At 36.5% G+C, this 16,894-nt stretch overlaps 3 protein-coding genes across 4 annotated transcripts; 2 read left to right on the top strand and 1 right to left on the bottom strand.

Annotated features, from left to right (window-relative positions):
- The first annotated feature begins 1,631 nt into the window (after positions 1–1,631).
- LOC148957450 (uncharacterized) lies at positions 1,632–9,665 on the top strand. Its single transcript, XM_089115337.1, has 4 exons — positions 1,632–1,644; positions 1,877–2,023; positions 2,834–3,358; positions 6,651–9,665. The coding sequence occupies exons 1-4, from the start codon at positions 1,632–1,634 to the stop codon at positions 7,199–7,201; spliced, it is 1,236 nt and encodes a 411-aa protein (XP_088971463.1). The 3' UTR covers positions 7,202–9,665.
- Positions 9,666–11,612: 1,947 nt separating this feature from the next.
- On the top strand, positions 11,613–12,404 carry LOC135695071 (dynein light chain Tctex-type 5-B). The gene has a single exon (XM_065214021.2). The coding sequence runs from the start codon at positions 11,742–11,744 to the stop codon at positions 12,402–12,404; it is 663 nt and encodes a 220-aa protein (XP_065070093.1). The 5' UTR covers positions 11,613–11,741.
- LOC135695067 (NADH-cytochrome b5 reductase-like) lies at positions 12,363–16,545 on the bottom strand. Of its 2 annotated transcripts, none has more exons than XM_065214016.2 (5): positions 16,193–16,545; positions 15,849–15,930; positions 15,235–15,339; positions 14,348–14,551; positions 12,363–13,834 (listed from the first exon to the last, which is right to left on the bottom strand). In XM_065214016.2, exons 1-5 carry the CDS (start codon positions 16,543–16,545, stop codon positions 13,628–13,630), a joined length of 951 nt encoding a protein of 316 aa, XP_065070088.2. In that variant the 3' UTR covers positions 12,363–13,627. The 2 variants fall into 2 exon arrangements, with proteins under 2 accessions (XP_065070088.2, XP_088971502.1); XM_089115376.1 differs by having other exon boundaries at positions 14,479–14,551.
- Positions 16,546–16,894: the final 349 nt, after the last annotated feature.

Genomic DNA, 16,894 nt, shown 5'->3' with positions numbered 1-16,894 from the left:
CCTCCCCACTTTTTCTAGGCCCCCCACTTTTCTCAATGCTCCGCGGTGCCTGAAATATTTCTTAACTTAAATTTATTCAAAATTTTCGACTTAAAACGTGCTTACATACGATATTTTTCACAAAACATTTAGGTTTATCATTTCGAAAACCATTTCAATCAAATGCTATCAGAAGTTAAATTCTTTCCTTTGCATTCCAAGAAACCAGTGATCAGTCCTGTCAAGTTTATTCGTCCATTATGTGCAATATGGCACATCTTTTTTATGTCAATTTTAAATTCCATGAGGCAATACCTTTACCCGTTAATGTTTCACACTAAACAGTCAAGCGCAAGCAAAAACTAGATTATTCGGTAGACGAATCTTTAAGAAGATGCAGCAGTCCTTGTTGAAGTTTGTTGAAGTATCATTCGCATCGCATTATCTTAATGCCCTGGCTTGAGTAAAAGAAATAAATGAAACAGAGTTTGTTTTAGAGTTAACTACTGAATCACAACTCTTTCCTTTGTTACTAGCTTCGATCCTCGCCACTGTCAAAAATTAAAGGGAACTCTACAACTAATGCTGTCCATATAAACTGAACCTGGGTCTATGAAAAATCAAAATTACAGAAAATTCCATCATATTGAAAATTTTGAAAAATGTTTTTTCAATTTTGACCCAATCCTTTTTACAACTTCATGTTATGACGCATATTCAACTTCAGTTTTGATGTAGTCCATGGTGTTGATTATTGTTAATAGGAATAAAACAATAAGATTTTCACGAAAGGTGTACGGGATTTTCTTAGAGTGATTTGCCCCTCGGTCTCTCCAAAGTTGTCAAAGATAAAGATCGTTCTCAACCTAGCGGAGAATAATAAGTTCCCTGCAAAGTAGTATGACAGAGATAAAATAACCTAATGATGCTTTGTTCTCACCGGCTAATAACTGATAAAATAGATTTGAAAAAGGTTGCAAAAGGCTTTGTACAGTGCAACGATAGTCGCAGACAATATTTGACAATTTCTAAGTCATAAGGTTATTTTCATCCAGGTCTTATCCAACTTTGTCTTCCCCTATACTGGAAAAGTGTATTTTCATCCCCTGTCATTGTAACTCGGCAATGTACTCCAACTTTTGCACTTTGAGGAGCTATTCCCGAACCGCATTCTTCCTTTTTCAATTTCGAGCACTGAATTTTTCATAATTATATTTTTGCAGAAGACAGAGGGAAATGCAATAGCAATGCAAATATGAATTTGCTTCAGGTAGTTTCGAAACTGGTACTAAGTTTAATACTGAGCGTGTCCTGTTTTACGGCCAGGTGTCCAGCGAGCTGTCAGATAACTCAATTTTGCGTTGCGTTGGCATTGGATTGATGTCATTGCCGGTAGGAATACCGTTATCGGTTTGTTTCATTGATCTTTCTGATAATCCATATTTGAAACTCAAATACGATTCATTTGAACGATTTTTCACCTGCAATCATTGCTCCTGCGAGGATGTGCATTGACGCCCCCAATCTTACTTCCAAGAAATCTTGTTACCATTGACTTTTCCTTCAACTTCCTTTTCATCAATGCGGTTCATGAGATATTTGAAAAAGCAAGAACAAGGACTCTTTGTGAAATAAAGTTAAATGACAACAGAATGGAATTAGATGGTAGGATTTTTTTGTTTCCAAAAACAGCTGAGAGCATAGACCTTTCACACAAAGTGCTGAGAAAGATTGAAGACAACGAATTTTGTCCATTTTCTAGGTTGGGAAAATTTAACCTAGCAAACACAGGTCTCCATAATATTTCCAATGGTGCATTTTATTGCCTATTTCGTCTCCATGGTCCCAGGTTAAGAGACAATTTTATTTCAAATCTTCCTAGAGGAAAATTCTTGAGCTCAAAAAAATGCATTTTGCAAAAAAACTGCAAAAATTGCATGGTTAGATTTAAGTAACAATTCACTGGTCCAAGTTCCTGACTTTAGTGGAATACAGTATCTACAAGATCTCACTTTGAATTTGAACAATATTACGAGAGTAGATAACTAAAAGCAAACTGCAGAAATCTAGATTTTAGCTCTAATTGTATTGAGTCTTTTAATTTACAAAACGTTCGTTTCCAATGTCTGGATTTGTCGCATAATTGTTTAAGGAAAATCGACCCGTTTTCGTTTGCAGGTTCACCGTGGCTAAGTGCCTTGTTTTTGAATAACAATAACATCAGTGAAATATCTTCAAATGCTTTTACCGGATTAAAGTTTGTTTCAGAGTTATATATGCAGAAAAACAAGTTAGTCCAGCTTCCACGCGATACGTTAAAAAACATGACTGTGCACCTGGTTTCCCTATTTCAAAATAATATTCAAACTTTAGATGGTGTCTTTGAAGATATAAAGCAGTTGCCAAAATTTTACTCCTTTTTGGAAACAATTGATTAAGGTATTTGAATGCTCTGGAATTGAATAAAATGGATAACGACTCGAAGATATATGGATATATGTTAGTTGCAACCATATCAGCGAAAGTACCAGCTTTGCTCATACCAGAGCGAGAGTGATGTGCAGTCCCACAGAAAGCTTAGAAATTTTAACGTCATTTACTGCTTTACAAGGAGATGGCTTCGACTGCAATGTTAATCACAAGAAAGATGTATACTTTCGCTGTCGACCTTGTCCCATTGGTGCTCATGACAAATGCATTAATGAAATGTGCGGTGGTACTTGTATTCCTTGTCCGGCAGGCGGGTTTTTTCAGAACGAAATTGCAAGCACATCTTGCAAAATATGTCCTCGTGGCCAATTTGTGCCTCTTAAAAAAGCTCCAGGAAAAGGTCCTTTGGATTGTTTAACCTGACCAAAAGACACTGCTACCAATGCATTAGCCGGGTATCGTGCTTGTCCTTGCTTAGATGGTTACACAAGGGTTCATCGCTTTGGGGAATGTACAAAATGCACACAGCAGGGATTTTCATGTGAACGAGACTACGTAGTACTAGCAAGAGGCTACTGGATGTTTTGGGATACTATGACAACAGCATCAAACAAATCGTGTAAGAATTATTTTTTATCTTTTATGAAGAATCTTGATACAAAGAATAATGATTATGATCGAGGACCAATCAAGAATAATTGTAGCATGCCCACTCCTCACAGGTGCCAAATACGGGGTTCCTGCCTCGGAGGTGTGAACGCTACTTGCGAACGAGGTTATATTGGTAATTTGTGTCCAGTCTGTGACAAGGGGTTCATGAAAAACTTTGGAAAATGTAATAAATGCCCTTCAAGGGCCATTGCTGTGTTGCAATTTGTTGGTTACGTTGCTGGTTTTATCTTTATTTGCTGGATAATAACATTAACGGAGAAAATCAGATTAGCACCGAGTGACTAATGCAGAAGCAACGATGATCCAGCTTATGGGAGGGAAAGAACGTTTGCAGATATCATCCTCTCTACTTGGAAAATTCTGATTGGATTCTATCAAATATTGTACGGAGTCATTTGTGCCTAAGTCACTTGATTTTATCCACTAGTCTAAGTCAATTGCAACTACTATGAACATATTTAATTGCATTGCAATGGAAATCATTCGCATATTCCCTCTCTGCACTGCATCATTTCCAGCTGGAGGATGAATGCAATAGACGAATTCAGATTTTCACTCATCACAATTGCTCTTGTACCAGCCTTGTTTTTTGCATATTTTCTTATTAAGTATACCTACTTGTCTTGCTATTTTCGCGGCACATACCACCAGTTCAAAGGTAAAATGAAGGGCTGCGGCAAGTATTGCTTAAGGACTGTAGCACTATTTATGTTTGCTACATATACGTACATTTCCAGTCGCATTTTCCAAGTATTGCCACAGAGTTGCCACAGATTCTGCATCAGCGAATTCAATGGACATTGCATGCATCACTTGTCGTACCTGAAAAGTGATTACCGAATTCCTTGCCTTACGTCATCATATCGCACTTATGGATCACTGATATTACCACTTGCATTGCCTTTGTAGTCTGGCCTGTCAGAACATGAATCGTGCAAATTGTGATACCAGCATGAAATGGGTACACTGGGGTAATTTCACAGCCTGATGACGATGCCGAACAGACACAAGCCGAAAAATGCCCCCAAGTGCTATTTTTAGACTGGCATACTTGGCCCCAGTCCTCGAATTGGGCCAATCTTCATTATGTCATTACTGATTTATGAAAAAAGTAGGAAAGGAAAGATTTCGGTGCATTATCATATATTAAAATATATTAAGAGAAAAAGACATGAAAAAATGTCCCTTTATGCTATTTTTAGAATATGAAATTGGTACCCATGTCTCTATTTAGGCAGTCTTCTCTAAATAATTACTCTCTTTTATATGAATATGAAATGTAGCTTTCTCCATTTTTTCAACAAACTGAAAAGTAATACAAAAAGATGTAATTGACAATCTTACCTCTTGATGCTATTTTTAGGATGGGGTACTGGAACCCAGTTCTCGAATTTGGGTCTTACCATCATAGTCTAGGCTCTAAGCACAGTATTTGACATGAACTGTGCCAATTGTGGTACCAGCATGAAAATGGGAACACTGTGGCAATTTGACACGTTGATAATGATGCTGAACAGACACAAGCTGAAAAATGCACCAGAGTGCTATTTTTAGACTGCGGTACTTGACCCCAGTCCTCAATTTTGGATTTCATTCATACGTAGTTAACTAAAGTTTAAATTGAGCATGAAGGTATAGGTTTAAATACAGTTCTACACGATAAAAGTATAACAAAGAAACAATATTATCCTTTGATTTTTTTTTTAGATTATGGCTGTTGCCTCTAGGCCTCTATGTAAACACTTTCTACAAGCCATTACTTGCTTTTGACGTAAACATGATAGCATGGCTGTCTACCTTTTTGGTTAACGAAACAGTATTTTTAGAAAAAAGTAGAATATTACCTCTAGATGCTACAAATGATAGACCCGCTTTTTAGACTTGTTTCTATTGTAAGCTAATAGTCATTACTGTTTTTAACATAAAAAGTCTAGCATTCTATACTTTGTGATACACTAAAATATAACGGAGAGATAAAATTCCGCCTAGTTTCTCTTTTCTGAATGGGATACTTAGATCCAAGCTCATTCGACTTTTTCATCTACTGTTAAATATCGCTAATTTTGATGTAAATACTAAAGTGTAGCTTCATACAACTTTTCAATCACCGAAAAATATTATGAAAAAACGCAGTTAATATATGCATAAAGCGATATGTTTAAATATGTACGCGTTTCCTGTCTCTGAAGGTCAATGCAATTTATCACATGTACAAGAAAATGTGACTTTCACATTTCGCTACCTCTGAAAGTCTCATACAATTTGTATGAAATGCTGACTATCCAAAGTACCCTTACTGAACTTTCAAACTCGAGCATATTCGGAGGGGCCAAAATCGTTATAATTATAGGCTACTTTCAAGTACGATTGATGTTATATTGGCAGCCAGCGCGAGTAGTTTGTATGACAAAGGCTAAACACCCAAGGTGCAATCTAATGAAGGGCACTTAGAAACATGTGAAAATTTCACTCCCTTTTTGCTTTAACTAGCAACAATAGCATTGAATCTAACAGTAAACCAATAATAGAATTGCACTGATTCTTCTAGCCTGTTGTGTTTTCCAAACTTCAATAGGTAGTTCTTCTATGCTTTTCTTGAAGGGCTCTGTGAGGAGTAGTAGCAATCCAGAGATTTAATATTTAATTTATTTCGTATTCATACAGAATATAGTAATGATTTATAAAAGAAAGCTTATAGAGGACCGGGCTCCAGTAGTCCATTCTAAATATAGCATCAAGGGTAATATTTTAATTGTTTTTGTGTTATACCTTTATCGTGTAGAATTTTGTTTAAACCTATACATTCGTGCTCATTTTAAACTTTAGTTAACTACGTATGAATGAAATCCAAAATTGAGGACTGGGGTCAAGTACCCCAGTCTTAAAATAACACTTTGGGGCACTTTTCAGCTTGTGTCTGCTCAGCATCATTATTAACGTGTCCAATTGCCCCAGTGTACTCACTTTCATGCTGGTACCACAATTTGCACAATTCATGTCAAATACTGTGCTTAGAGCCTAGACTATGAAGGTAAGACCCGAATTCAAGAACTGGGTTCCAGTACCCCATCCTAAAAATAGCATCAAGAGGTAAGATTGTCAATTACATCTTTTCGTATTACTTTTCAGTTTGTTGAAAGAATGGAGAAAGCTACATTTCATATTCATATAAAAGAGAGTAATTATTTAGAGAAGAATGCCTAAATAGAGACATGGGTACCAATTTCATATTCTAAAAATAGCATAAAGGGGCATTTTTTCATGTCCTTTTCTCTTAATATATTTTAATATATGATAATGCACCTAAATCTTTCCTTTCCTACTTTTTTCATAAATCAGTAATGACATATGGAGTTTGGCCCAATTCGAGGACTGAGGCCAAGAACCCCAGTCTAAAAATAGCACTTGGGGGCATTTTCCGGCTTGTGTCTGTTCGGCATCGTCATCAGCCTGTGAAATTGCCCTAGTGTACCAATTTTCATGCTGGTATCACAATTTGCACAATTCAAGTCAAATACTGTGCTAAGAGCCCAGACTATTAGCAATGTTGGTACTTTTGTGACTTTTTATTAAGAGACCATCTACAAAGGAACACTTAAAAACACTCGATGCCAGCAAAATATTTGACAATGAAGAGGGCATATCTGACAATGAAAGGGCATTAGTAGTGGAATATTATGCCTTCTTGGAGGATGGCAAAAAAGAAGGTATTTCAAAATTCGCTTTGAAGTTCTTCTATGAAAATTATACCGACAAATGTTGGTATTGGGAGGTATTAGAAATGATGCGTAAACTGATAATGGGCATCTCCATTGTCTTTTTCCTTCGGAATACAAAAGTAGGTATTGCAGCCCTTATTTGTTTTTCATCCGCTTCTGCCATTCTCCATTCAGCAAAAGCACCAATAAGGGACATTTTTGAGAACAACATTCAGTTGCTATCACTATGGTTGATCCCCATTAACCTGATGATTGGTATATTGCTTGGCTCAACGAATGTCGGTGATGAAGCAGTGATACCAAAGGTAGCTGACAATTTATCGCTAGAAATTATGCTAGTCATTTTGAATTTGCTGCTACTGATATTAATCATTGGGGCGTTTGTTCTGGGCAGTAGTTAGAAATCTGGCGTCTCCATATAGATCTGGTGGGCGGCATTGTTGTCTTGGATTGTTATGTGGATGTTTTCGTACGAACATTAAGATTGGACCTGTCAACTACCGTATTCGGTAAATGAATAGATTCTAACGATGCTCTTTGCTTCTATTGCTTGAAATCGTGGTACGACCAATTCTAGCCTTGACCAAACTTAGCAATGTTGTTCATTCAAACTATTTCTGTCGAGATGGTCGACATTTTCAAGTTTGACCATATTGTTACCCTGGGTGCCAGAGCCTCGTCTCTCTCCTTTCCTCTTCCATTCTCCTTAGCAATTTCTTCCCCCGTTCTTCATCCTTTGACTCTCTGAGGCTCTGGCATCCAGGGTACCATATTGTAGACAATGATTCAACTCAATTCAGAATAACTATGCTCTCTTTTGATCTTCCTTGTCTCGTTGTGTCCTTGTCTTCCAGTCAAGTATGTATTTCTATAACTTATTTGATTGGGTTCAATAATTGGAGTTACGTTTGTCTTGTAAATATTTAGATTGCATTTGTAGGCTAGAAGAGACAGATCGAGGTAATGTTGCGTTCATTTTGCACTGATTTTGGTATTCAAAATATCAATCTTGTTTACAATGATTATGCTTATTCTAAAAATATTGCAAAGGCATTTGATATTTTCTTGATGTTTTTATATCGAAATGATACAATGATTTATAAAATCAGCTCACCAGCCTATCATGAGCATGGTTACCACAGCTTTACATTTAAATTAAATTGATTTCAGAACAGGGGAATTGGTACTTTTTGCGATAACGGCCAAAAAGTTACTGGCTCAAAAGCTGTCCAATGAAATGGTACAGTACAAGCAAAATTGGTATGGCAATGTCATCCCTGGAGCAAAAAATACCAGGTGTTTGATACCCCAAGAGTTTGGTCTCGAAATTTTTTAACAGACTTTTCGTCGTTTTCATTGCATTGTCATGACAATGTGAGTCAAGAGAATAGTGGCGGAAGGAAATTTTTTTATTTGGGGTTCTTATTATCTATGTAGAACTTCAGTGGTGCCTGGCGTGGCGCTCAAAAAAACTTTCGCTGCTGAGCAAAAACTTGGCGCTCCTCGAAAAAGTGCTGAAACGTCTGCCTGCAACACGGTTGCCAGCCAGTACATTCCAAAGTCACAAATTACGAGAATAACATTTTTGGGAACAATATACTGTGTAGCATATAGACACGAACCGCTTTAACCAATTTGTATACCTATGTTCGGATATAGTATACAATTGTGTTCAGAATCAGAAGTTGTCAAAAGAGGAGTGTTATGTTCTGTATTGCTAGAAAACACGTATTTTTTCATTTAGCTTACGGAATTAGAATATTACAAAAGACGCTGAAAATTTCTCAAAATCATTATTATGGAGTTAAAGAAGCAAAAACCGTGGCTTGCCTATAGGATTGCTACATCAGTTAGAAGAGGATAAGGACATCAGTTAGAAGAGGATAAGGACATCAGTTAGAAGAGGATAAGGACATCAGTTAGAAGAGGATAGTATATATATATATATATATACTATCAAAAGCTCTAACTCCAAGTGTAATAAAAATAATATAGATTACTGATGAAGACTTCGGTCGAAAGTTTACTTTGGATTGCACCAACGATATACACACCGGTATTGTTGAAATCTCGACATATTCACCAGTATTTACGGTACGTTTCTACCGACCTTTTCCACAATTGGGCCAACTCTGCAAGGTTATATGCCGCCAAATATTTTCAGCTACTTTTGTTACCCAGAAAAGCTTGAAAAAGTGAAACTTGAACCAGACTTTTCACTTCTCCTTCTGTTTTCGTCCAGAAACCCTTTTTGACGTTGTTGCTGGCTACAAAATTTTTCTGGAATAAGGCCGCTAGCTACATCTGGCGACAAACCTCGGTCTTTATAACTTTTCCAGATACGTCCCTCGAAGGCACAAATGAGTTTACTAACTGTCTAGGATGTTGTACACGGTTTTTTGTCTTATAATTGCTGGAGAAACCATGGCTTTGATTTTTTTCGTATCCAATTTTGACAAAACTTAAATAAGAAAACATCTAACAGAAATACAGTCTCTTTGAAAATTATACAAGGCAGTCCCACTTGTCAATCTTTCCATGAGCTCTTATAGAATCTTCGGCAGCAACACACTCATTAAGATGTGTCATTCTCTCTTTATCGATTAACACATGACAGTATCTTATCTCCAAACTATCCAAATAACATAACCATTCGTGATATGTACTGCCTAATACACCATTATCGCAGGAGTAAGTCTTTAAGAAATTATCCTGATCTTCTGGCATGCTGACACCTACAACAGACAACTTCTGAAACAGGCAATGGACAAAAACTCTTTTTTCTTGAATCGCTCTACGTTGTAAAGTTTTTTCTTGTTCACTAACTAAGGCTATAAAATGTAAATTACCTCTGTTATGCTGAAATTTGAAATTGAAGCTTAACTAAAAATCGAAAAATGAATTGTTTCCAACATCATTACCTTTTCCTTAAAGTTCTTTAAAAGCGCCTCCAGCTTGCAAAGATGTGTTTAATTGAGCTTAAGCCGATCACCTGACTGAATTCTGTCTTCCAAAATTTCTTCTGCATATTGGTGCTGGCTGCAAAGCGCATCTTAGTCAAGGTCGCAGTACATTCTGCATTGAAATTTTCAGCCACCTTCTTTAAAGCAGTACATTAACCTTTTCTCTGTGGATTTTTAGTCTTTCTTTCATTTTCTATCATTTTCTTATTGGGTACTGCTACTCATAGCCACCTTCTTTAAACCAGTACATTAACCTTTTCTCTGTGGATTTTTAGTCTTTCTTTCATTTTCTATCATAACTGGAGATCAACGAGCTCCTGACTTATTCCTCAAAACCAAGGACAACTGTTTTTACGTTTCACAGTTAGCCATAAGCTTTGAAACAAATCTTATCTACAGTGCTAACAGAAAGTTTGACAAATCAGCCGGTCCTTCAAATTCCGCAGGAAACCTATCTGATGTTGATATAAGTCCTTCTGAGTAGGCTTTTTCCAGAAGATCGCGTTGAGCTTCAGAAAACTGAAATTTTGATGTACCTTCCATGGCGTATTTGGTTTGATTTGATTTTAAAAACGGGCGCGCAATTAATAGATTCAATACATTGGAAAGGAACCGTACGGTTGCCATAACAAAAAAAAGAAATTAATCATAGTAACCATTGTTTCGACAGGAAAGACCACCTGGTCATCGCCTCATTACGTTGATCACATGATTAATATCACTTATTGTGAGTGATTAATACAGGACCGGGTGGACAAATACGCCACCCTCATATGCTGACATAGGGAACGTCTTAAAAAGTCAGTTTTCTATGTCTGCCCATTTAGCATTTCTGACAACTTGTCCAGCTTTGTCATTGACATGTATGACTTACATTGACCTCTAAATTTTGCTGGCTAGAACCTTTCTATAACTACAAGTACTGTAGTGCAACCTTATTCGTGAAAACAGGCATGACAGTTACAACGCGGACAGTACTTATTGGGTACTGCTACTCATAAACAGGCACTTTCTTAGACGTTCTACTTCACATAGGTGTCCCCGTTTCCCTGCAACCTTGGAATGCTTCAACTTTAGTAAATGCTACATATTCCCCTATAAATGGGGTAAATTGGCGTAAGGTCCCCTTTCACTACAGCACAGTATACTAATGTTAAAGTCAGTTTTTTAGAAGCAGTGTTTCTATTACTTCAAAGGCGCAACATGGAGTATGAAGAAAGAAATGGAGGAAGAAGTAGGTGTTTAAGAAATACATAAGAAATTCGACAGAAATACAAAATAAGACAGAAACATTGCGTAGCTTAGAACAGGTTGTTATTACTATTGCTGCAGACGGATGCGAAAACAAACTGAAATCGAACAAATTTCTCTTTTGGAAACAGCTAAAGCAATCGAAACGTTTTCGAAACTACAACTATGCAGAAAAAATCAACAAAAAAGAATGTTTTTACGTCCTATGACTCCAAATACAAATTTTATTATTATATCAGCAATTCAGTAACTTCATTTCAATATAAATCTTCCTGAACACAGATGTCAGATTTCCAATCATAGCAAATTCAGACTGTTTTGTTTAGCAATTTTCGCTGCTTCAATACAATAATTGCCTAACAATGCCAGAACTTTGATGCAACCTGTCTCACAATGTCTTTCGACAAAAGGATGTCGCTCAACTGTTCACATTTACACGAAATTCTCTTGATCTTATTTTTTTCTGCTATGATACGTGAAAATAAAATCTATAATGGCCTTGAAAGCGCGCCCTACAGTACTGAATGAAAGAATCTTCTTTCCATTGTAAACATAGATATTCTGTTTAATTATTCATGCACCAATAGTATATGTTTGACTGTGCACAAAAGGTACTTGGTCGCTGTTAAACTCTGTTATGTCGTCTGTGAATCCATAACTTTTTCAGTAGTTGCAAACCGTACTTTCAGCAAAAGAAGGACCACAGCAGCGCATTATTCTGCTAAAAATGGCAATGGAATACCTCGACGGTGGCCCAAAGAACATGAATAGCATTTATGGCATGATACGAGCACAGAAATTGGCAAGGAAAATCAAAGCAAGAGCTGTCTTTCTCGTTGCTGAGAAAAAGAAGCTCGAAAATAAAGGAAGTATAGTCATTTCGCATGCTGACATCCCACAGATGGAGTACAGTCTGAGGCCATTTGCTACCCAGAGTAGTTTGGGAATACCGCGTTATCTGAACTCTTCAAGCAGATCGCCGTTCACGAATCCGTCATCTCGTCTAACGAGCGCCAGCCAACCGCCAGCGCCACGGATTAATCTCGATCTCTATCGAATGGAGCCTAGAAAGTATTTCAATGAGTGTGAAGTACGAAATATAATCAAAGATCTGTTTGAAAAGAATCTTGACGGGAAAACCTATCGCGCGGAGTTTTGCAAAACGGTAGCAAAAAGTTTAAGTGAATCGATAAAGGAGAAAGTGAAAGCATTGAACTACCATAGGTACAAAATCATTAGTTTTGTTCACATTGGTCAGATTTGCAACCAAGGGGTGAAGATTGCTAGTTTGTGTCTCATTGACAACAATTTTGACAATTATGCTGAGTATCGCCACCAGGGACATGACTTCTTTGCTGTTGGAATTGTTTATGGTCTTTATATGGAATAAACCAAATGTACAGTGATAATGGCAACGAAATTAACGATCAACTGCGTTTAATAAAATTAAATGTCATAGCCAGAAATGATTCTATGAACTATACATAAATCCCTAATTTTAATCGAATCACTCGTTTGCATAAACATAATGCTTGTCAAACCGTATTCAAAGTATTTGCTAAACGGTAAATTTGAATCATTTGAATATGCACATATACAGTTTTAAGATGCTTCAGTGGATAAATCGGTGTGTCAACGGGGATCTGAAAGCAAAATAAAGAAGTCTTTCTCCTACAAGATGATCAGGAGATTTCCTCTTATCCTGTACACAAGGGGAGGGGTCTGACTGTTGAACTTCGGAATAAAAATAAAGAACGGCGACAATAACATTGAATTTGTTATGGATTTTTTAGCCTCTAAGGACGTAACCATGTATGTAAATAAAACCACATTCAACCCAACAAAAGGAAAGCAGTTATCAATAAAAAAGGCAAAATATTGCCTCTGGTCACTTTAATATCACATGAAATATTCATGTCTTTTTATACTTCGCAACTAAACTGAAAACACGACAGGTTCTTAATTACCCTATGATTGCCGAGTGTAATTAAAGATTGCAATATTGACTGATCTGGAGTTGAGGCGTTCTATTGGCCAGTTACATCATTTGCTGCGTTTTTAGTTTTCTTCTCATTTAAGTAAACAGCTGCCCAAATATGGCAGATCGCTAAATTAATATGCTGTGAACGCAAAACAAGCCAATGCAGGGGCTGATGATCCAGAGCAAACTTGAAAGAGGGGAAGTTGGTGGTGGGGGCGCTGAAAAATGTTATACAATTTGTGACTTTTTCAGCCCTGATTCTTATTTTTCAAAAGGGGCGCACAATTTCCGAAAAGAGGGCGCCAGACTTGTTTCAACTCGTCGAAGGAGGGGCAACTTCCTCTAGTTGCCCCCTTTAAATCCGCCAATGAGCCAATGGAGGTTATGTATAATGTATAATGCGAACTTGCCAGCTCTGGCCTAAAATCAAATGCGTTCACTGAACAAAACATGATTTCATTATGTCAGATGAAAACTTCCCTTGCAAAATAACATTACAAAAACCATGATTTTGAGATACTGATAATTACAGGCGAAAACTGAGCCGTACTTTGCTTAAAACGCAATAATTGGCACAAGGCTGTTAAAATCTATTGGAAATGCGACTGCTATGATGCATTTAGAAAACCACTTTAAAAGATAAAAATTTCGTCCAGTTGATAACCTATGTTCAAAGCATAGTTTATCATGTCTTTGTCAAATGATTTCGTTCCACATATCAGGATTTTTGTGCGGTCAGATGCCTTGGGTAGAATATTCAACAAAAAATCCTTATCTATTCTTGTATTGAGGATAACATCTCCATATCTGATGCAGCTTTGGTCGTCTTCTAAACTGGTCTATCGAGGAAGTGAAAATGCACGCGTTTAAAACTCAAACGAAGTCTTCAGGGTTATTTTCACGATAAAAAGCAAGATGTTAAGATTGAAAATCCAAAGTTATGCCTGGTCAGAATAGATGAACAAAAAATTTATTACTTTCCGTGAGATTCGAGCGGTTTTAGAGCAATAAGTGTCAAACACTATTACAGCTCCTAAATAATAAAAACCTGAACGGAAGCAACTGACAAGGCATCCCCCCCCCTCTAATTTGAATTTCGTTCAAACAACACTGATTTTCTCGTTATGTACAAAGAATGAGAACATATGGTTTTTTGATGCTTTCCTTTGAATTTGAAGTAAGACGATTTGACATCGAGGGGAATGTTTCAACTGCCAAATGATGAATTTTAATAAGTCTTGGGTAAGAATTTGTAACTAAAAATAAACGCTTGCCACATGTCCAAATTAATTACTTTTGATTTATTTGACTCATTGATTTATCAGGTAATAATTAGGGTTCAAAGAATATACCTGTGTTAGAAAGTATGTGACATTAAAATTCCAAAACGCTCTGAACTCATCAAGCTGATCTTTCATCAGGATATCACAAGCCTTTTTACAACTATACAAAAGTGTCAAACGTGTGTCATCATTGTCATTACCAAGAACCGCTCTGATTAACTGAAGCATAGGGGCAATACCAGTGCCAGCAGCTAGCATTATTACTTGGTCATACTGAAAATAAAGGATAGATAATATAGGCAACACAGCTAAAAATATGGTGGAAATATTTTGACACCTCGTAAAACGAGAATTTACTTGGCACAAAAAAGCAAAATTAAACATTGCAAACTTGCCTCTTCTATTTTATTATATTCTACTCTCTTCTATAATATTTTTTAACATTCCATATTTTTCTATATTATTTTATGGAATGAGGCAGCATTCAGTTATCAGGGCCATATAAAGAGCATGGAGGGGGCTAGGTGGCTCATTCTCCCAATAATAGCAAATTAAGATGTTCCCTGTGTCCTTCATAGGGTTGTTGGGGAGGCAGTGTCCCCTTACAAGCAGGCTAATAAAGTCCCAATTTCCTTTACAACAGAGTCTTGATTGAGAAGAAAATAAATGACAAGGCCCAAAATATGATTGCTGTTCCTACAAAGCTGGTTATGAAGCTTGGGATTTTTGTCTTTAATAACCAAATTTAAGGAAAAAATGGATTACCGTTTCATTTCTATGTCACCCAAATGGCTGAAACATTGGACACCATTAAGTAGCACTGAAGATTGTTTAAATGTACACAAACCTTGGTTAAATTCTTTATTTCATTTAATATTATTTGCATATTATTTGCATAAATATTGTTATTACATTGTTTAAAAGTGAGTTAAAAGTCTCCACAAAGTACTTTATACCTCATTTGGTTTGTACTTGAGTTTGCCAAAAGGCCCTCTCCATTCAACCATGTCTCCAACAGACCACTGCGATATGCATTGAGACATTTTCCCATTTTGATACCGCTGTATTAATAATTGGTATGAAAAGTCCTTTTAACATTTTATAACAAAGATTATATAGATAGATAAACCTTACACTACATTATTTTGAGAACCAATAAACAGCTGGTAGGAAAAAAAGACAAAACAGAGAAGTCATCAGGAAAAACAATAAAAGCTATAAAACAAAGAGGAGTTTTTTTTCATGTTGAAAATTTGGGAAAATCAATTGTTGACTGTGTAGATGACTGACAAAAAGGGTGATCTCCTTTTTTGTTATTTGACTCTGTGACTTGCTAAGGACTTTTTGCAATCATGTGCATATATGAACTATCAAATTGTTAAAATATCTTGTTAAGCCAATAACACCTGTTCAAAATTGGGATCAGAAATCAGTTCATGTTCATGATTTCACCAAGGAATCCAAAAATGGATGTGAAATTTTAGCAATAATTAAAATACATAGTAAAGAATGCATAAACGGAATATGCCCTTTTCTAAATTAATCTGGGACAGAATTCACAGAATGGTACCTTAATGATTACATCAAAGTGTCCTTGGTTGCAAGTTATTGGTGTGTATGATCTGGTTACAATTTTGTCTTCCTTTTTTGACCTGAAATTAGAATTTACAGAGCTGAAAAAATTAAAAATTATCACATTAAACATTAAAATGAAATCAAAGTTATCCTTAAACTCAAATGGTGCATTTTGACCTTCAGGAATAGAACACCCTCCAACAACAAACTACTTTGCCAGCCATCTGTAAGAGAAGTGGCACCTCCTAACCTCTCACGACATAAATGCTCCTGTCCCAGACTTTCACAGAAAGGCGAACTTAAATGTTAGTATGAATAAAAGTTGGACCTGTACATTACCTGAGCAACAAATGCTGTCCTACCTCTAGTTTCAGTGATGTACCTTCTGGAAGTTTGAATCGATAACTTGATGTATCAGTGTTCAGCTCAGTAACTGACTGGAGTTCAAGAGAGGTATACTTGCTTAATGACAGGGAAGCATTATGCTCTGATTCAGATGAAGATTTGTTATTATTATTATGCTTGGTCGACAAACACTCTTTTCTCCATAACTCCATGTCTCTTTCATATATATCAAAAACACAAGGCGAGCATCCTGATCCACAGCAATCATTAGGAAATGGCTTCTCAGGTTCAGGAGGTAGTTCAGTACCCCTAACATCTAAAATTGACAAATTGACCATTTTTTCCATGCTCAAAGGTTTCTTTCTACCATACTTCAATTTTAAACAAAACTTTCTCTGACTTCCTTTTTAACTTGCCATTGTGAAACAAATTTCTGTACAGAGTTTACCAATATTCTATTTTTGGTGATATATAGGTACTTTCATGCCACTTCGATTCTCCTGTGGGATGTCCAGCATCAAACAAGTCCACCAAGATAGGCCCTCTTGTCTTTGTTGTTTGGGGAAAATATTCTCGCCTTCTGATCTCTCGCGTTTTCTCACAGCGGTTTTCTTCAAATTTAGAGGTATTTGTTCTCTTTTTTGCTTTTGCTGACAAATCTTATCTTCTGTACACAGTTTATTTTTGCTTCCCTCG

Source organism: Rhopilema esculentum, unplaced genomic scaffold (genome assembly GCF_057945365.1).
Source record: "Rhopilema esculentum isolate cy_ngs unplaced genomic scaffold, ASM5794536v1 HiC_scaffold_27, whole genome shotgun sequence".
Taxonomy (NCBI): Eukaryota; Metazoa; Cnidaria; class Scyphozoa; order Rhizostomeae; family Rhizostomatidae; genus Rhopilema; species Rhopilema esculentum.
Note: the sequence above shows the minus strand (reverse complement) of the source record. Positions and strands in the feature narration are given on the sequence as shown.

Bases quoted from the DNA above. Each gene is read 5' to 3' on its own strand.
- LOC135695071 (XM_065214021.2), top strand. From the start codon at position 11,742: ATGGCAATGGAATACCTCGACGGTGGCCCAAAGAACATGAATAGCATT.
- LOC135695067 (XM_065214016.2), bottom strand. From the start codon at position 16,545: ATGGAAAAAATGGTCAATTTGTCAATTTTAGATGTTAGGGGTACTGAA. The intron at 15,931-16,192 runs GTAATGTACAGG...TTCTAATTTCAG, and splicing joins GGACAGCATTTGTTGCTCAG to GTCAAAAAAGGAAGACAAAA. The intron at 15,340-15,848 runs GTACCATTCTGT...TTATTAATACAG, and splicing joins ACTTTGATGTAATCATTAAG to CGGTATCAAAATGGGAAAAT.
- LOC148957450 (XM_089115337.1), top strand. The intron at 2,024-2,833 runs ACTAAAAGCAAA...GTTTAACCTGAC, and splicing joins CAATATTACGAGAGTAGATA to CAAAAGACACTGCTACCAAT. The intron at 3,359-6,650 runs GTGACTAATGCA...TGTGACTTTTTA, and splicing joins GAAAATCAGATTAGCACCGA to TTAAGAGACCATCTACAAAG.